The sequence below is a fragment of the Branchiostoma belcheri genome, unplaced genomic scaffold (genome assembly GCF_001625305.1).
Source record: "Branchiostoma belcheri isolate BF01 breed outbred unplaced genomic scaffold, Haploidv18h27 scaffold218, whole genome shotgun sequence".
NCBI lineage: Eukaryota > Metazoa > Chordata > Leptocardii > Amphioxiformes > Branchiostomatidae > Branchiostoma > Branchiostoma belcheri.
In genome coordinates, this window is record NW_017803691.1 from 192604 (window position 1) to 213379 (window position 20776).

The 20776-nt window shown below is 39.8% G+C and overlaps 2 protein-coding genes across 3 annotated transcripts in view; one reads left to right on the top strand and one right to left on the bottom strand.

Moving 5' to 3' along the window:
- The window catches only part of LOC109470046 (centrosomal protein of 135 kDa-like), a 51763-nt gene extending 38694 nt beyond the window's left edge, over positions 1 to 13069 (top strand). Inside the window, exons 22-29 of the mRNA XM_019768824.1 lie at positions 1553 to 1663; positions 2066 to 2251; positions 3974 to 4183; positions 4597 to 4799; positions 6095 to 6199; positions 7460 to 7730; positions 10069 to 10123; positions 12879 to 13069. Of these exons, the coding sequence (XP_019624383.1) occupies positions 1553 to 1663; positions 2066 to 2251; positions 3974 to 4183; positions 4597 to 4799; positions 6095 to 6199; positions 7460 to 7730; positions 10069 to 10123; positions 12879 to 12904 (1167 nt within the window). The 3' untranslated portion in view covers positions 12905 to 13069. The remainder of the gene's footprint in view (positions 1 to 1552; positions 1664 to 2065; positions 2252 to 3973; positions 4184 to 4596; positions 4800 to 6094; positions 6200 to 7459; positions 7731 to 10068; positions 10124 to 12878) is intronic.
- A 3606-nt stretch (positions 13070 to 16675) lies between these two features.
- The window catches only part of LOC109470057 (MIT domain-containing protein 1-like), a 19045-nt gene continuing 14944 nt past the window's right edge, over positions 16676 to 20776 (bottom strand). For both annotated transcript variants that reach the window (XM_019768837.1, XM_019768836.1), the window contains exons 5-7: positions 19404 to 19519; positions 17271 to 17331; positions 16676 to 16979 (exon numbers count right to left, since the gene is read on the bottom strand). In XM_019768837.1, the coding sequence (XP_019624396.1) occupies positions 16863 to 16979; positions 17271 to 17331; positions 19404 to 19519 (294 nt within the window). In that variant the 3' untranslated portion in view covers positions 16676 to 16862. The remainder of the gene's footprint in view (positions 16980 to 17270; positions 17332 to 19403; positions 19520 to 20776) is intronic.

Consider the following 20776-nt stretch of genomic DNA (forward strand, 5'->3'; position numbering starts at 1 on the left):
GTAACTAATTGTAAGGAAAAACCCATAGAAAAAATCCAATTTTTTTGTGCAAGCGCAGTACGTTCTGCCAAAGTGCTGCCTGAACCTGTGTTGGGTACATGTACTCTCATCGTCCCTAATAAACACTACCCCCCGGAATAAACACTACCCCCCGGACAAATCGTCAAAGTCTAATAAACATACCCTCCGGAATAAACGTACCCCCCGGAAAATGACCAAATTGACAGGTGAACTGTGTGTCTTTGATACTAAAATGTGCTCTTTATTTCAATACCAATATATTGGCAAATCTTTCACTGTTACATTTAATTAGTGAGTATATATCACTTTAATTAATGAGTATATATTTATATTGTACTTATTTCTGGGAAATACAAAATCCGTAGGAGAAGCTATTGCATTTTACACTTCTGAAATGCACTTTGCTAAGCCTTCTCCTGCAACTTGAGTTGAAAATCTGACTAACTTAAGAGATAGAAAATCAAGCCCAATTAAGTACAAATATAGGGGTTTAATGAGTATATCTACAACAAAATCCATTTCAACATAATAATTATTTGGTATGGTACATTGTCTAGTCTGGTCAAAGTCTGGATTCTGAAGAAGAAAAACTTCTGAAGAAAAAAACTTTTGAAGAAAAAAAATATTATTCAGCATAAAATTTTGATTGGTTTCCATCCCATTGTTTTTTTTTAAAATCGATAATGTGATTGTATCAATTTTAAACGCCCTAAAATTAGCTAAATCGGCGCTTTTACGGTGATTGCGCAATATGGGTGCCCTATGACCTTTGACTTTTTAGTTTTTTACGGGTCATGCTGCTCTGGCGCTAGGCGCCCTCCCCACGTCGGCCGTCCGTCTTGTGGGCAAATTTCTACTTTTTTAGGGGTTTCGGGACCTAAAAACTAACACCAGAGGGAAAATAAATCACATACGTTTTTTTCATGGTAAATATCGCTAAAATGGACCAGGCATTTTTCTGCCGCGTTGCCGATTTTGACAAGGACTTGCGGCCGCCGTGTGCTAAATACGTCGATTAGCTACTCGCCTTCCCCTTCGGTTTTGTGGGCAAATTTTTGCTTTTTCAGACGTTTTGGGACTTAAAAATGGACAGCAGGCGAAAAATAAATAATATACATTATATTCATGGGAAATGCCGCTATCATGGACCAAATATTTATCTGTGACGTGTTGCCGAATTTTGCGGGCGCCGGCCACTTGCTGATGGTGCGGTACGTACGGACAATTTTTTTCCCAAAAATTAATAAACGTACCGTCCCTAATAAGAATGTACCGGGTGGACGTTCGGGCCGAAAAAAATAAACGTACCGGTACGTTTAATCGGGACATCAGAGTAGATCAATTTCGCATCCACATAGCCTAGCGGCGACCAATGGGTGACCAGCATTCCGCGCCACGCCCACTTTGCGGTCGAAGAATCCCCCCTGACTACGGGCATGGCACGGTACCATTTTTACCTGCACCAACTTGCACACAGAGGGGTATTTGGACCCCTGTACAGACTCTGCTAACTATGTGCACTGTTGTACAGGCTGTACATCAGGACCTGGAGGAGACTATGTCAGACAGAGAACGTCTGAAACAACAGGTGCAGGACTACATCGCAGAGGTGTCCAGGTGTGAGGACCTCTTGGCAGCTAAGGTCAGACTCCTGCCACTTAGAATAAGTCCCTTTTCTTCTACTCCAGTTATTTTAATTTCATCTTATTCGCATAGATTTAAGAGCATTGGACACAAGACACATAATGTGGATCATTAAAGCTTCTTAAGGCTCATAAAACACAACATAATTACAAAGTTTGGGTAGCAAATTAAATGTACAGTGGACATATACTGGATATACACTCATGTAGACATATAGAACCTATAATGTAATGTGATTAATCAATTCTTTCAGAGAGTGACGATACTGCAATTTGTAGAGTATGGGAGTAAGTGATACTCCAGTTGCAGGACAAAAACTGGCTGCAGTGCCAGTATTTTCTAGAATAGTACTACTTGTGTGGAGGAGAAAAATTGGACATGTTTTGTGCTCTGTGTTCAGGACCGTGAAATAGCAGACCTGTTGGACAATTATCGTAAGGCCAGCTCGCAGGCAGAGCGGTGGGAGATGGAGGCCCACCAGCACCAGGGAGAGTCCAGCAACACCAAACTGGAGCTGATGTCTCGAGAGTCGGAGGTGCGAAGGCTGAGGGAGAAGGCAGACAGTCAGGAGAGGGAGATACAGGAGGTAGGATACATTATTTCATACCCGGGCCATGTTAACGTTCGATAATGGGTTCCCAACCGGGCTGTACATATAGAATACAACACGGTGTATTCCGTATCGCCCGAAGTACCAGCCCGACCGCGCGTCGGATCGCCCGAGGGTCGGAGGGAGATCGGATCCGCGGGAGGGCTGGGACTGAGGATGATGCAGAATACACCGTGTATTTTATTTATGTCATACCCACACATGTGGACAGACCGTGCCGTGGGAGCGCCGAGACAGAGGGGGAGGGGGGGCGGCCATGTGCTCTCGACAACACTCCCGGGCCCTCCACGGCCTCTCGAGCTCCTTCCGGGTCATCAGATTCGGATTCCGAAACTGAATCAACCGAGGAGTCTAGTGCAAAAAGACCGAGGCTTTGTGTGAATTTTCTTTCATTTCTATAGATTTTTTTTAATATTTATTTTTTTTTTTGGTAAGATCATTACTGTGTTATTTCCATAGCGATGCACCAGTGCACCTAATCAAAAAAATTTCGATCCCTGCATACATATCCGGGCTTTGGTTATTCTTCAAAGTTCTCTGTAAAAATTGTGCAGGTTATTTTCAATGTGTGTAGGAAAAAGTATTTCCAGCCCTGCTCAAGCTGAAAGTGTATACATGTATAAAATATTATATACTGAAAAGTAAACTGTACAATGTACTTAAAATTGCTTAATATGCTGAATAAAAAGTAGTCAGAAGTAAGATTTTGACAAATATGTTGATGTATGTTTCCACCAATGCTTTCACTACCAGGAGTACACAACTGGGACAGAATGTGTAAGTAACTGGTACATTCAATACTGTGCATGCCTTTAATGACACATTGTATTTTTGCACAGAATGCGAGATTGCTAAATATAAATGGCGTTTCATCAGAACATTTTGTAACAATGACATTCCAGGTTACACCTGCCTAGAGGCATAGTACACCTGCCCAGAGGCGTGCCCAGGGTGCATCAGTGCCCCGAAGTGTACAGTGTAGTACACATGCCCAGAGGCGTGCCCAGGCTACACCTGCCCAGAGGCATAGTACATGCGTGTACACCTGCCCAGAGGTGTACCCAGGGTGCATCTAGTGCCCCGAAGTGTACAGTGTAGTACACATGCCCAGTGGCGTAGTACATATGCCCAGTGGTGTAGTACATACATGTATGCCCAAAGACGTAATACACCTGCCCAGAGGTGTGCCTAGTGTATAAGTACATGATTGTCACATGCCCAGTGGCGTACCCAGAGTGCCCAAAGACGTAGTACACATGCCCAAAGGTGTAGTGCACATGCCTAGGGGTGTAGTACACCTGCCTAGAGACATAGTTCACCTGCCCAGAAGCGTAGTACACCTGCCCAAAGACGTAGTACACCTGGCCAGAGGTGTATCCAGGTTACCCTTCCTGATGTCGTGTGATTAACTGGAGTCCATCTCCATACATGTGAATGACAGACTGGTGTAGTTTATACTGTACACCTGTTTCAGCACCTGGCAGCCCAGCAGGCGTACAAGCTGCAGGTGTCCAACCTGTACATGTAAATGACATACAATGTAGTTTGTACTGTACACCTGCTGCAGGTGTCAAACCTGTACATGTAAATGACATTGTACTGCACACCTGTTGCAGCACCTGGCAGCCCAGCAGGCATAGAAGCTGCAGGTGTCCAACCTGTACATGTAAATGTAACTGTACTGTACACCTGTTTCAGCACCTGGCAGCCCAGCAGGCGTACGAGCTGCAGGTGTCCAACCTGACAGTGTCACTGCAGAACCTGGAGGAGGACCTGCGGCAGGTGGAGGAGGAGAAAGGTGCCCTCAGCACTGACCTGTCGTCTGTCCGCGACCTGTGTGTCAAACTGGACACTACAAAGGAAGGCTTGTCTCGACAGCTCACACAGAAGAGTGTGGACTCAGAACAGGTACATGGAAGGCATGTGGGACTCTAGACTAGAGTCTAGCCTAGTGGCCTTCCCAACTGACCTGCCGTAACTAAAACTTGATTCCAAAAGCTCATTCTCCCATGCAGAGCTATCCGGTGGCAATGCGTTAGCCTTGGGATTTCTACCAGACTAACTATACTGGCACGTCAGGAACTGGCTACATCACACCAAACAACTTATGTTACATCTACCCTTTGAACATCTATCTCTAAATAGTGTTTAAAGCTATCTAAATGATAATGCCCCTAATGTATTTGGTGACAGCAAATTCCACTCTAGTCATTTTGTACATAATGCATAGTCTGTCTTACAGTGACACTGTAGGTTTGTTTTTGATTTCTGTGACATCAGCACCCCTTTAATGTTATGGAGACTCCTTTTGTCTCTTACAGGCCAAAACAGCATTAGAAGAGCTCCGGAGAGAAGCGGACTTGCTTCGTAGCCAAGTGTCGAGCGAACGCGCGTCCGTGCGTAACTTGGAGGGTCTGTTGTCGACCAATCGCGAGCGGGAGTTTGCCTCGCAGCTGACTGAGCAGGAGCAGCGCTCGGAGATCCAACTGTTGAAAGACCGACTGACACTGGCAGAGAGCAAGACGTAAGCACCAACCACAACCTTAGACATGTCTGTACGGGGAACAGTCTTAACAAGACATTTTTGTCTTCGTCAGAAAGACTATGAAATTGTCTCGCCGCATTGTGGGTGACTGCGGATTTATCGGAATAACTCTTGAAGGCATTGTTCGACGTCCATGATTTTTGGCAGGCAGATTACCATTGTTGAGGCCAATGCCAAGTGCGAATTTGGGCTTCGTGGGGAGTCCATATGTCACTGCAGTGGACTTTTTTGTGTTTGTGGCTTGTGAGCAAAATAACTCGAGTATATTTAAACAGATGTTCATGATTTTTGGTAGGCAAGCTACCATTGTAGAGGCCATGGTCAAGTTCGAAATAGGGCCTCGTGGGGGGTCCCTATGTCGCTGCAGTGGACCTTTTGTGTTAGATATATAATGAACTACCCCCACCAACCTCTGCATTGATTCACATGGGGGACAGCTGTCCCCGCATCTGGTATCAATTGCTTACAATAGAGGGGCCTCTAGTTTATTTTAATCTTCTTATACATGTAAGTCATTAGTCCACTGGCAAAGTACCTTTAGTGAAATTTTACTCTTTGATTGGTGAGTCTGAAGTATACATTGTAACTTGAAAGACTCCAAAATGATGAAGCAATGTTTTGAAGTCACAAGAACTTTTGTGGGAATTTGTGAGACATTGAGCTAGAACAGACTTGTAGGACAAATGGTTTGACATCTGTATTCTGTACGTCCCATGTTCCCCTGTAAGACAGTCTAAGGTTCTGGTTGTGTTCTATGTGTTGCTGCTGTTACATGCAATGTCTGTTCTCTCAAATACCCAACTTATAGGGGTATTACATGTACCTGTACTGGGTACTGGTAATACATCTCTTAGGCCACACCAATTTAATTTCTTGGTTAACGGATTTTTCTAGAAAAAACATTGAGCGGGCGGACGAAAAAAATAAAAATAAAAATAAAAATAAAAACAGGCCTAGGCATCCTATTATGGCCCAAAATGGTACGATAGGAACCATGAAGTCAACATACCAGGCTGGTTCAAAATTTAAACAATGAATTTTGAACTTATAATGATACCACTGCATTGAAAGATGGAATAACTGTAACAACTAGGATGAAAAGGACTATTTTCAACTGTTCAGGGCAAAATATGAGCATTTTGCAGTAGATTCTGAATTTTTTTTTATTGCAAATCAGAAAAAAATGAAGTGGGCAAATCCGTTAACCAAGAAATTAAATTGGTGTGGCCTTATTCACAAAAACTCCATGAAGTTTTTTGACTGATTTTGCCCAGTCAGAGCCAGCAGCGTGAGATCACCACCCTGCGTACACGAGCCGCACAGCTGGAGTCAGACCTGGAGAGAACAAAGAGGAATCTCACAGCAGAGAGGTTTGAGAAGTACGTTGTAGCATTTTACTTGACTGCTCACAAACTCTGACTCTTTTTCAACAGTTCCCAAGTTTGCTTCCCGCCATATTTTCTGTATTATATTGATTGTTTATTGTTTATTGAAAACCAAAACCCATCGCAGCCTCACGGCTGAATTGTGAGATTTGTCCACAAGTCGCGAGCACGTTGCACTAATATGTTACTACATTTCGAAATATTCAGAAATACCTTAAATTGAAATTACTACTTACAACATTTTAAGATCTTGCAACATTTTAAATTGCTAAAATACGCAATATATTGTACATAAATTATTTAAAAACATCTTTCATCTATTCATAATCTTTAAAATAGAATTAAACTAGTATTTTGTAGCTACGACATTTAAGCGAGTTAAAAGCAATTCTGAAAGAATGGCATAAAAAACACATTAATTCGGATACTATACTTGAAAGGGGCACGAGATAACGGCGTATTACAAACTAACAAAGTCTCATTGTACAGTCTGACAGCAGTGTACAAAAATAATTTTCTCAGCCGTTCTGTTCTGGCCAAGGGAAGGCTGATGTTGTCATGTGGTTTCTCAGTTTACGCCTCGTTGAAGTCAGTCTCTGAGGTGGAACCAGTTCGTGAAGTGGATGTTCTAGTTTCGGCATGTTCTTTTAATTTTAGTAGGGTAATGGCAGCCAGCTCTCTCCTTTCCTTGAGGGAAGGAAGATTTGGCACAGTCCGTTTGCCACCACAAGAGATAATATTATAGCACACATCAAAAGTGTTGGTGAAATGATGATGATGGTGAAAAGTGCTCATCACAGGGTGATGTTAGCTCAGGAAATAAAATGTATAATAATATTAATGCAAATATGAAACGAAGAGATGCAAATGTATGCTGGGACTGGCTTGTGCTGACTTTTCCAAGGCAGGGCATTGAAATTTTGAATGTAACTGAGGAGAACAGTGTATATTTGTTGTAATTGTGTCTGTTAGCCGGGTAATACTAGTCATGTCAACTACAATCAGATAAGGTCGTATGTTAGTGTCATGAGCACTTTAATGACAATATTATTTGACTTTCCTTGTCTCTTTGATTTGATTATTTATATTTCTTTCTTTTGTTATAATATAATGTCATGTAGTTTTCAGGGGTTATCCCCCTAGGAATCTTTGAAAAACGCCAATAGGCGACATGTATTTCCTGGTTATATAAATAAATAAACAAAAAAACAATAAACACTAGTAGTTAGAATTTTTGGTGTATGTTTTGTGCAGGGAACGAGCATATCAAGAGCTGAGGCGGCGTGGTTTCTCCCCATCCCGGATCTCCCCACCAACAGACACCTCCGGTCACTACTCACGCTCTCCCTACAGACGGTCAACCAGTCCCCGCAGGTCCAGCCCCCCCAGGAGCATTCTCAAGTCTCCTGACAGATCCAGACCTCGCTCCCCTGACAGATCGGTCACACGGTCCCCCCTTACTCTCAGCTTTGGAGACCCCAACGACAGGTCAGGAGCCATCTCACCACTAGCCACAGACAGAGAGGTACGTACAGCAACATGGACCCACTAGGTACCGTGATATACATGTAAGATGGAACATATACGCTTGTTTATGAACCTAATATATACATAACAGCCTCCAATTTAAAACCAGAATTCCAGAACTGGAATTCTGCAGAATCCTGACTCCAGTTCCAGCATTCTGGCTCTAAATGTAGTTCCAAAATTCTGCAGAATCCTGACACCAGTTTCAGAATTCTGGCTCTACATGTAGTAACTGTTCCAAAATTCTGCAGAATTCTGGCTCCAGTTCCCAGAATTCTGCAGAATTGGGTTAATCCCCAAGGGTTCCTCGATGGTAGCTTTGTATTTCTTACAGCATAATTTATTTATGATATTATCCCATCTACATGTAGGTTTGCTAAGAACTGGGAATTGGTCTGGAATTAAACTGGAATTCCAGATTAAACTGGAGGCTGTTCAATGATAGAATTCATTGATTCAGTTCAGTTCAGTAACTGTGACTACCAGCCTGAGAGTACATGTACATTGATGTACATTGTACTTTGATTTGCTGAAAGCCTAGTTTGTTGGACTCATAAATTGAAATGCTGAATGATGCTCAACTTCTCCACATCTGATGTGCACCACTTGAATTAGTTTGCCAATGAGTAATTTGACTGCAAAAATTGCCTCCAATTTAATTTCTTGGTTAACGGATTCGCCCGCTTCATTTTTTTCTGATTTGCAAATAAAAATAGAAATTCAGAATCAACTGCAAAATGCTCATATTTTGCCCTGAACAGTTGAAAACAGTCCTTTTCTTCCTAGTTGTTACAATTATTTAATCTTTCAATGCTATCATCATCATAGCATCATTAAAAGTTCAAAATTCATTGTTTAATTTGAATCAGCCTGGTGTGTTGACTTAATGGCTCCTATCGTACCATTTTGGGGCATAATAGGATGCCTAGGCCTGTTTTTATTTTCTTATGTTTTAACCCGCCCGCTCCATTATTTTTCTAGACAAATCCGTTAACCAAGAAATTGAATTGGTGTGGCCTTAGTAACAATATATTCCAAATCAATCCTTAACAATTAATTTTTTTGTGTTTTATGTCGTAAATCTTGCCAATGCCTTTAAAATTTAACAAAAATTACAATTTGATGCACTTGTATTTTAAGATATTGAGAGATGAATCACTGTAGGCAAAACAGACATCGCTTGGAAATATATAGTCTCATTTTAACTTCAGCTTGAGAATTCCATGACCTTTGGTGTTGTGAAAACTACATTGTTCATAGTTTGTGAGCTTGAACATATCCTACTACAAATGTAAATTGTATTGCATCCATTAGACCTCTCCTAACACCTGTGCAATGGTGTAAAGCATACACACATGCAGTTGTACATGTAGACCTGTAGTATAGGACATCATCTCTTTTGTCACACTGCAGAATTAGTAGCTGATTTCACATGGTCACAGCAGCTGAATTCAGCCATGGCCTTATAGACTGTTTACCAGAATTTCTTCAGTCATTAACAGCCACATCAAGATACTTGGTGCTCATTAGCCATTTTTGTTTGTTATGAATATGATTAGGCCACACCAAATTGATTTGTTGGTTCTCGGAAGAAAAAAGAAGAAAAAAATATAAAGTGATGGGGAAAAAATTAAAATAAAAACAGGCCTAGGCATCCTATGATAGCCCCAAATGCTACGATGGGAGCCATGAAGTCAACATACCAGGCTGGTTTGTAATTCAAGCAATGAATTTTAAACTTTTAGTCAAACCACTGCATTGATAGATAGAAAAACTGTAACAAGGGAAGGGACTTCCTTCAACTGTTGGAGTCAAAATCTGAGCATTTTGGTATTTTGGAGTGATTCAGCGCTGAAATGTTTAGTTGTTTTTTTTTTGCAAATCAGAAGAAAATGAAGCAGGCGAATCCGTGAACCAACAAATTAAATTGGTGTGGCCTTATGTCATGTTTCTGTCATGCACTTGACGTTTGTACTGACTCGTTTTTCTGGTTTCATGAATCCACAAACTTTACCTGAAATGCAGATGGCCTGCTCCTGGCAAGATCTAGATATGGGCATTCAAACTTACTCTGCTTGAAACAGTTCTGCTCCAAAGTGCTTCATTCTGGCTGAGGCTCACCCCTCGAATGTTGCAATATCTGACACATGGTACAAAGGGCTACTGTGCCCAAATATTTCAGTGTGGAATTTTTTCACTTAAAACAAGTTGTCAGCTACGATGTGCAGAATTTTCTCTACAACTTCCAATTTGTCTACTGGGGCCTGCTGACTCCACTGGTATGTGTATGACATGTTGCTGTGAGGTGATGTTCTGTCTGGTGTGTTTTGTGTCAGATGGAGGGGGCAGACTACCAGTTAGAGGGGGAGGAAGGGCAGGACCGGGATCGGAGTGAGTGAAGCTGTATTATCTCTCAGGCCTGGGAAAAAAATGTTGTTTCCTGTTTCCCGACAGACAAAACTGCCGACCCTAGCCTTGTTTTGGGGGGTGGACCCCTGCAAGGGACACCAATTTTTTTCAGAACTGAAACAGGAAACACAACATTTTTTTCCCTTAGGCCTCATGCATGCCTCATCTAGGGTGTGGTCAGGCAGGGAAGGATGGGTCATATTCACTACAAACCTTACAAGTCCTCTGTTGTTTTTTACTCCAGAAAATGTTTAAGTTTTGACTAAATTCTTTAGACTAAATTAGAGGTTACATGAGAGAGCAATTTAGTAAGAGAATTTTGAAATATTATCTCATTGGTACTTATGCATAGTCACTGTGCATACACATGTAATCTCTTACAGAATGTACTACATGTATGTACATTCTGCATGAGGCTGGTATTCTATTGTCATTGATATCAAATTCCATATCTGCCCAAATGTGTTGGTCTTAATTGTAGTTTGTAACAAAGTCAAGCATGTTTTTAAACATTTAACTTAATAAGAGACTTGTATGTACATGTACAAATGGACTGGTAACCTTGTATTCCTTTGTTTTATGAAGGTACTTCCACCTCCAGTTCACTTCCAGATGTTCAGATTTACTAGTACTTTAGCGCTATGTCTCTCTCTTCCTGTGATGATGTACATGTACAGTAAATGTTACATGTTGAAAACTTTTACCAGTCTTATACATTGTATAGGCTTAGTAAGGTCTGTCATGAATACAGTAGGATGGAATATGATGGTGTTTTTCAATCAAATTTGTGCCTACTAGACTATTATAATACAAATTTCATAGCTACATGCTCCCATTCTCCTTGCCTGACCATTCCTAAGTACAGAGATGTAGAAACGCTTCCTCTGTTCACTTCAAGGTTGACTTTCTGTTGCATGTCAGACAACACTTTGTTTTTGTAGGAAGAACAGTTTGCTTTCATTGTTCTTATTAATCATTCTCTGTCATTATTGACAAACTACAAGGCAGTGGCTCTTCATGTCTGTCATTGTCATCTTTGAATCTGAAGTTTACAGATTTCAAGGCATACTTTAATATGTGCATTTTAAAATATGTGAACATACTGTCTTTTTGGTGGTGGACAAGCACTGTTGATTACCTGTCCATTATATCTTTTCCATTGTTAAATGTACACAACCTGTTCCATATGCTTTACAGTATCTTACCTGTTGCTGTGCAACTAGTTCATTTCCAGTATTCTAACTAATCTTTTTGCATTTTTTCTCTAGTTTTATAGCATTGTCTTGTTGTGAGCCCATTATCTCTACCTTCTGTCCAGTTTGTAAAAGTTGCATGACTTGTAGAGACATAGCTGGTGGTAGTACACTACAAATGTACCTTTATACTAACATACATGTACCTGACATGGTGTTACACACATTTTAGCTAGCTTCAAATTTCAGCAGTTTTCATTTTTCATTTATAATATATGTTAATAAACTTAAAGGGTTGCAAGAAAGCATGTGTCATGCCAAACTGAAAAAAAAAGTTCAGTCTGTCACATACAGTTGGACCAGTCTTATGAAAAACTTAAACTTTTCTCCAACTCAAAATTTGACTCACCAGAAATTTTCGACCGAATCACTCAGTCTTCCTCAGCTATCTGACCCAAATGCTGTGGACACGTGATTTTTCCCACGTGTGACGTCAGCAAAGGGTCAAAGGTTGTCTGAAGTCGATATCGCCCCCCGTCCCGGTTGAGCGATGGTTGAAGTGCCCTGATGTATATGGCCTCTTTTATGCCTCTCTTGAAGACTTCAGACAACCTTTGACCCTTTGCTGACATCACACGTGGGAAAAATCACGTGTCCACAGCATTTGGGTCAGATAGCTGAGGAAGACTTAGTGATTCGGTCGAAAATTTCTGGTGAGTCAAATTTTGAGTTGGAGAAAAGTTAAAGTTTTTCATAATGTAATTTACCAACTCAGATGAACTTTCATGCTGAAGTTGGACCAGTCTATTAACATGTAATTCATGTAATCCGTATGGTCAGCAGAAAATAAGTTGTTACATGGTACTCTCCAAGCAGAGGTTTGGGTTTTGGGGGTATTTTTAGCGTGTATTTTTAGCGTGTTTTTAGGCTTTTTTATCGGGGTTTCTCTTTTGCACTGAATTTTTTTCCCACCAAACCCAAAATTCCAGTGCAAAAGAGAAACCCCGATAAAAAAGCCTAAAAACACGCTAAAAATACCCCCAAAACCCAAACCTCTGCTTGGAGAGTAGTTACATGGCATTTGGGTGTGGTGTTTCTCGACATTAGACTTTAATACAGATTACAAGGTACATGCACCTGTCCTGAAACAACAGGAGCTATTTGACTAATTTGCATCACCCTTGTCTTGACTTGTCTAACTTTCAAAACATTTGCCTTCACTTATAATGCATATCAATCAATAATCCATGCTTAAAAACCTCTTTTCTGACAATTCTTCAGTGCCACTGACGAAAGGTGGTGGAAATGCTAACTGAAACGTCTAACCGTTTCCAAAATCATATCCAGTTGCTTGAGTAACTGTTCTTTGGCATATCTCTTTACCTGGATGTCTAACCTTTACCTGTGTACATGTACCATGTGTCTGCATTTATCTCCACACCATTCCATGTGCTTCTCATGAGATCGCTGTACTATGTATTTGGAACTACCATTTTGCATTATTATCTTTCTTTTTAATTTTGTTGTTTCTCAATTTGTGACAGGAGGATCATCTGGGTCAGAGACGTAGAGTGGACTTTCTGCAGTAAAAACGTTGCAACAGTGAACTCAGTCTGTCAGTCCAACTGAGACCAGTGACTAGCAAGAACTGTTAGTCTGACTGCTACTTCAACTTTTCTCAAGACGTTTTCTAGTCATTATGCAGCAAGTTTAAACTGTAATTTTCCAAAAATTGGACTCACCCAAATTTTCTACTGTACAAATCCACCGCTTCCGTGACGTCACGCAGATAACACACGTGACTCCGTGAGCAGTGGATCATTCCGTGACAAAGACTGGAGTTGTATGGTCCAAAATTTGGGTGAGTCCAATTTAATGTGTTGGAAAATTACAGTTTAAACTTGTTGCATAATGACTTCTACCAACACAGATGAACTTTCAAGATAAGTTTTCTAGTCCATAGCTACTTTGCTAGCTATGTGTGTTACATCTAAACTCTTGGTTTTCTATCTTGCTTTAAAATATCAGTTGTGTTCTGTTCTGTAACCATGGATGACAATGATGTCCACACAACTCCACATGTCAGGAGGAAACAAGGTTGGAAACTTGTGGTAATTCATGGAATTTTGAATGATATTGCATGTCACCTTGCAATGCTGGCTCTTGAGTCTGAAGTTATTCATTGTACATGTATGAGGAACTTCAACATGGTGCTATAATAGACTCTAAAGATGTCACTGACACTGTTTCTAGCCTTGTTACCTGACATGAAAGGAACACTAGATACTGTAAATCACTTTATATTCGCGGTAGTTTTACATGACTGTATATCCACAGTTTTCGCAGTCATTTCTGTACTACAAATTTATCATTGTCATGAACAAATAATTCGCCCACTTTCTTTCTTCTGCACCTGTCCCCACCGCAAACATATAGTTCCGCAAACAGGTCCATTTTTCTCAGACCGTGAATATAAAATGATTTACAGTACTGCACCAAAGTTAACTACCTCTTTGTAGAACACTTCCTTCACAAAAAACATGTCTGCCAGGTTTTTAACCGATAGGACAGTTCCTGTGTTGTTTTCTGTATCATAGATAGTAGAAAGATTGTTACAGTAATACACAGACCATCCAATCACATTAGTACATGTAAATATTGCTAAGTTATAAATAATGATTATGTCCTCTTTGCAGTCAAGTTTCCAATCTAAGATTTATTCAGATGATTGCACAATTCTTCAAAAGTTTTTATTTTGATTGCCATTCATATTTTACATAGTTTGACATGTCAGTTGAGTGGTTTTACTGTTGTGAGTTACTACATGTAGAACAGTTTGACTTGGCTGCAAAATTTAATGTATTTCCAATGACAATTTATATCTAGGACTTGACATGTAGTAGGAGTTTGTCATGATTATCAGAGTTGGCCATATCAGTATCGACTGTTAGAAACTGCCAGTTTAGAATAGTGTTTGCATGTTTTGCTACAGCCAGAATGGCAACCGTCCTTGTCTCTGTGAAATGTTTCAATATTATTAAACCCATTTTCATGTTATAATCCATCGGAATTGTGTGATGGCATGCATCAAATTTTACCACCTCCATTGTACGGAGTAAGCTTCAAAGGATCTTTATATTTTGTCTGAAAGAGTTATCAAGATGATTCAATAAAATAGTTCAATCTCACATGTTGCTTTCTCTTCCTTTATTGGGTGTAAATAATGCAATGTCAAGTTAAAAGATCATAGGAATCCCTACATGACTTAACACAACATTCCTCACTCAGCAGGAATTATATGAGCTTTGGTTAGGCCACACTGATTTAATATCATAGACGACATCTTCTAAAGACCCCCAAATAAACAAATGAATAAGTGTGTGCAGGCAAATAAAAAAAAAATCCAGCCAAAAAAATGCTGCCAAAAAAGATATAAAATCAACCAACCACTGGAATACATAGAGAATTTTACGACAAGGCCTTTTGCGGCATTGTACTGTGTTCTAGAGTTCTGTGGAGCCTTGGCAGCCTGGGTGCCATCCTCTGTAGTTACTGCCGGCTCCCTATTGTTGCTAGTTACTACGGACTACAGAGGATGGCACCCAGGCCAGAGCCTCATCAGAGATCATTTTTTTTAGAACAGGCGAAAATCAAAGTGCACATACATGTAGATGTCATCCATAGAATTAAATCAGTGTGGCCTAACTGAGAATCATTAAACCAGGAAAATGTGTGGGGCTGGTTTTGAGCAAACCTACATCAAGCACCACACCAGCCACAGATTTCTTTAAAAAATTAAATCAAGTCAGTGTGGCCTTGTGGATATACCTTACCTTATAGATAAGATGTTAAATGAGGTCCCATGATTGGGGAAAGCCACACCCCATACGTTAAACCCACTACACCTTTTGAAAAAGAGTAGGGGTATAGTTGGGTATGCGATGGTCCAAATTCCTACAACTGTCTGGAGTTGGTGATGTACTTCAACTCACCCGGACAGAGGCCTGGCAGACACGTCTCATATCAGCCACAATCCTAGAGATTTACAATCAAATTCAGACAGACAGACATGACACAACTGTCTTGTATCAGCCAATGAAAGGATACATGAACATGTTAAGGGGTAGTAACTTCATGTACATGTACATGTCAACCAATGATGTTGATCTACAAATATTCATGCTTGATCCAGTTACAGTACGTGTATTTACATGCACTGCTGATACAAACATGATTGTCAAAGTATATCAATAATCATAATCATAATCCTATATATAACTAATACAGTACTATAACAGATGTATATGTATGTAGACGATTACGTAAATTTATGCTTTTGGCTAATATTCCTATCCAGTTACTACAATAATACATGTATGTCGCTTCATCCACCATAATACATATGTACATTTGTACACAAGTGCAATTTTAAAAATTGTTGCAATATTAGCACCCTGAAAGTTTACAACCATAACTTACATCATTTACACATGTAGCATTGGACTTATGGTTTGAGGACTTCTACAGATTTGGTTAACTGAAAGTGTTTTGTCATCAAACTCCAGGCTGTAGGAATGTACACAATCATGTATTCTGCTTAGAAAAGAACATATGCAGTGTTTAGGCCACACCAATTTAATTTGTTGTTTGTCAGACTTTAAAAAAAATATGGAGCGACAGGGACGAATAAAAAAAAAACAGGCCAAGGCACCCCCATGATAGCAGGAAATGTTACAATATGAGCCATGAAGTGAACATACCAGGCTGGTTTATAATTAAGGCCACACCATGTAAATTTTATGGATGACGTCCGCGCACGCATTGATTTTGGCCTGTTCCTAGAAAAAAACAAGAAATTCCGCTTCCTGTAACTATGACCAAAGAGTCACGACAGTGCCGCAAATCGTCAGATTGACGTGAAACCCGTAACGCCGAAAGCCTGTGCCTGGTTGAAAAAATGAAAACAAAAATGAAAAAAAAACAAAAAACAAAATGGCACTGAAAAAAATCCTGTCAATAATTCCAAAGCAGTGCCGTTTTTGGAACTATTAACAGACAGGACGGTCCTGTCAGCAGTGCAATATTTCTTATCTAGGCATCTTGTTTTCTAGGGCCCTTCTTTTTTTTCCCTATCTCGCATTAGATTTAGGGTCTCCAAAGGACGTCATCCATAGAATTTACTTGGTGTGGCCTAAAACAATAGATGTTGAACTTTTAATGAAACAAAATTGCACTGTTACATTTAAAAATTAGGAAGAAAAGGACTTTCTTCAACTGTTGGGGCCAAAATATGTCTTTCATTCAGCATTTTGCAGTTGATTCTGAAACAAAACAATTTTTTTTGTTTGCAAATCCAAAAAAAAAAGGACAGGGCGAATCCGAGAAACAACAAATTAAATTGGTGTGGACTTACGTTTAAATGTTTACTTAGTTTGAAAGTATCAGAAATAACATGCTACTACCAATACATTGTATTTAATTATTTCTCAAAGGATTAATAGGATTTCATCTCTTTTTGTTGTAAGAAACTAGGATGAGACGTCCCCGTGTGTGGAAGTCTTGAGATGTTTGTTGTGAAAGATGTCCACAGTTGTCTCATGACACTCTCGTAAGTCATAGTCACAGAAACCAATCTGGAACTGACCCTTCAGAAAACAACAAGTTTACACCTGTTACTACAGAATTGACATGTTGCTACATTTTGTACTCTATGTGGTCACAGCTATGGCTTGGACACAGTTTCTTACACAAAATGTTTGATCTGACTTGTGTAAATTTGGTGAATCTACTGCTGTATACCTTTCTAGAGGAAATGTAAACCCTCTATTGCCCATCTTGCATTGGATTCCATAGATACACACATACACAATATTAAACTTATTATTAATTGTCCTCCCTTCATGACTTCTTCCCTGCCTAGCTGTAACACAGTTTACCTTTGTTGGTCTGAAGATGTCCAGTCCTCTCCCTATCTTGATTATCCAGCCATTACTAAATCTGTACAGAAAAAAAAAATGTTTCTGATCTTTTTTTATTGACATTTTACTAATGTTACAAACATGATTATCAAGAAACAAAATCTACATTTTCTAGATTCATGATTTAACGACCCTCCATCAGACTTCTCACAGCAAATTGCCATGTAAGGCCACGTCAATTTCGTGGATCTGTCTGCTTTTTTTCTGATTAGGCCACACTGACTTAATCTTATGGATGACAACCTGTGAAGACCTCCAAACTATAGTGCACGCGGGCGAATGAAAAATCCACCCCCCCCCAAAAAAATTGCTGCTAAATCACAGGATTACAAAGCTGGTATTGTGAATTTGCATAGCGACTTGCATGACAAACAGGCACATGCTGGCTTCTAGCGGCATTTATGAGTCGGCACTGTACTGAGTTCTTGAGTTATGTGAAACTTGGTCATCCTCCACAGTTACCACCGGCTCCCTACTGTGACTAGCTACTGGACTACGGAGAACGACACCCAGGCCAGAGCCTAAGAGTGATTGTTTTTTGAGAACAGGCAAAAATCAATGCGCGTGTGGATGTCATCCATAAAATTAAATCAGTGTGGCCTTAAGAAAAAAGGATCACACGTACCATTCTGGACAGTCCCTAAATACTCTTATGTTTGGTACCACCAGTTGTCCTTACAAGGACTGTCTCACTATCTCCATGAATGAAGGTATTATTTTTCATTGGACTAGGTGTGTCTGTTTCTGCATACTTTGGGTACTTTTACTTAGCTTTGGATTGTGGTGAATACTACATGTAGGTGGGTAGGTCTTGTAAAGACAAAGAGGAAGGTTAATTTAGGGCCCCCTATAACGGCTTCCCATGCGTGCAGCCAAACCTGTTTCTCGTACATGTATGTTGTATATATCCCATCCTACCCTCTGCGTTTACCTGCCATTACCCCCACCAATCAATCTGTCAATATTGAAATTCTGTTTAGCTTTTCTTCCAGTCTTGGCAGAGTTAGCACGTTGGCATAGCGTACCTGTCAAAAACCTAGAGGTGTCGACTGCACCTGTGCAGAACCCTGATTACCTCCATGAAAAATGGAGGTATTGTTTTTGCATGGCGCGTCTGTGTGTGTGTGTGTGTGTTTGTGTTTACAAACAATAACTTCAGAACGCCTTTATGGATTGTGATGATATTTGGTACCTTGGTAGGTCTTAGGAAGACAAAAGTTAAAATCACTATGTCTATATTGTGTTAATGTAGAGGTCATTTGCATAATTAATGAGGACGTGTTGAAATAAAGTATGACAAAGGAGAGGAATTTTACATTAAAAATATTGCAATTTGAATTTAGAAAACCATAAATTGAACTAGATTGTGCTAATTACGACCTTATTTCCATAGTCAATGAGACAAAAAACATTTACAAAAACTCATATATTTCATGGAGGTATGAGATCTCAGAATTCTTGTTTGTCACTGTTTTCACTGGATTTTTGCATCAGAATTTTGCCTGTTGCAGATTATATATTTTCTGACACAATATTCGGAAACTACACACGGGATTTAATCTTGTATACGCCGGGCTCAAAATTCATTTTTGGGAATAGGTGCACTGGTGCACCCAACCTGAAAAATTAGGTGCACAAAATTTTTTTTGGTGCACCACATAAAACCTAATTACAGATCTTACTGCTCCTCTTCTGACCTTGAATCTGAAATGGGAGCTAACTTCAAAAGCTTAAACAAGAACTACAACAAAGATTCTGATTTTTCTGACACTTATAGATGCCAAGAATATCCTGCGCACTATTATACATTTGATATGTACAAAAATACCTACAAAAATATTTGGGTGCACCAGTGCACCCACAAAGAAAAAATAGGTGCACAGCTCCAATTATGGGTGTACTAAGGTGCACATGCACCGAGTATTTCGAGCCCTGATACGCAAATACAACCTTATATGAGACCTTATATAAGTGCTATGCACAATGCATTACGGGTTTTGCACAGGAGCAGTATTTTATGCCAACGTGCTGGTATAGAGTTGCTTTTAGTCGTGTGACATGACTTCAGTTTGGAATAGAGGACATGCTGACCTGATTTCCCGGTCATGTAATGTGTGAGAGTACTGAACCTCCAGGCTGATGCCGTACTGCTGAAGACTCTCTCCTAGTCCCCCCAGTCTGCCCTTCTGCTCCTCCTGCCGGGGACCCTACAAACACATCAGCGATCTGAGTTGGCCTGTTTTATAATAAGTAAGAATAAACAGAGAAGTACTGGTTGTTGGGTCAGACCAGCAGGTATTTGTTATCTTTCCAGTTTCCACTTCTTTATTCATATAACCAATATCAATATTCACAATATTGAAGGTACATGTATGACAGTTGAGTGGGACTCCTTTGCTACTCTACAGACTGCACCAGTGCAGGTATTCAGAAAAACATATCTGGAGCCTTGAAAGTGTTATTATTACCTTCGCCAAGAAGGTTTTGTTTTCAGTAGCGTTTGTATGTGTGTATGTTTGTGTGTGGTTTAGCAAGATAAGTTGAGAAGCTGTGGATGGATTGGAATGAAACTTGGTAGGTGGGTAGGTCTTCATGAGACCTAGAAATGATTAGATTTTAGGCCCCCTGGCGGCTTTCCTAGGTACTGCAGCAGAACTTCCGGTTTTGATATCTCGTGATCTGGACATGCTAGGATCACGAATTTTGGATGGCAGATAGCTCTTGGAATAGGGAAGAAGTGACATGAGTTTAAGCCCCCTAGCGGCTTGTTCTAGAACTGCAGGAGCATTTGTTGAAAAAATTTCGAAGGAGGATAACTCAAGAACCGGTTAACGGATTGTCATGATTTTTGGTATGTAGGTAATTGAAGTGATGCTTGACATAATCAGATGACAATTATGCAAAACAGGAGGTAATTAACATAATTAATGAGGAAATTCTATAAATCTGCTTTGTTCGATAATAGAACTATGAAACACTTGTGACATCTACTTGAGAACGAGAAAAACATCCGAGGATATAGATTATGTAAATGAGGACCTAATTTGCATAATTAATGGCAAATTTTTCATAATTTCATAGTTGTAACTGCTGGGAATTTCATACTTGCCACATTCGGAAGTTAAGTGAAGGTGAACATCAATAAACAAAATTATTCAAATCATGATCTCATTTGCATAATTTATGAGGAAGTGCTATAATAGCCTTTTTGTTAAGATAAGGCTGTCATTGGGTGGAGAATATGATCAACTGACATAATCCATGCAAATGAGGCTCTTATGTACAAAATCAATGATTAAAATTCATTCAATTTGTATAATTCGTCAACCGCCAGGGTTAACATCATTTGGCGAAGGTATGAGATCGTGGAACTCTTGTTATACATGTAGTTATAATCAGCTACAAATCAATGTAATAAGTTGTTGATGAAATGTGAATAAAAATCTACATATAACTCAGTTGTT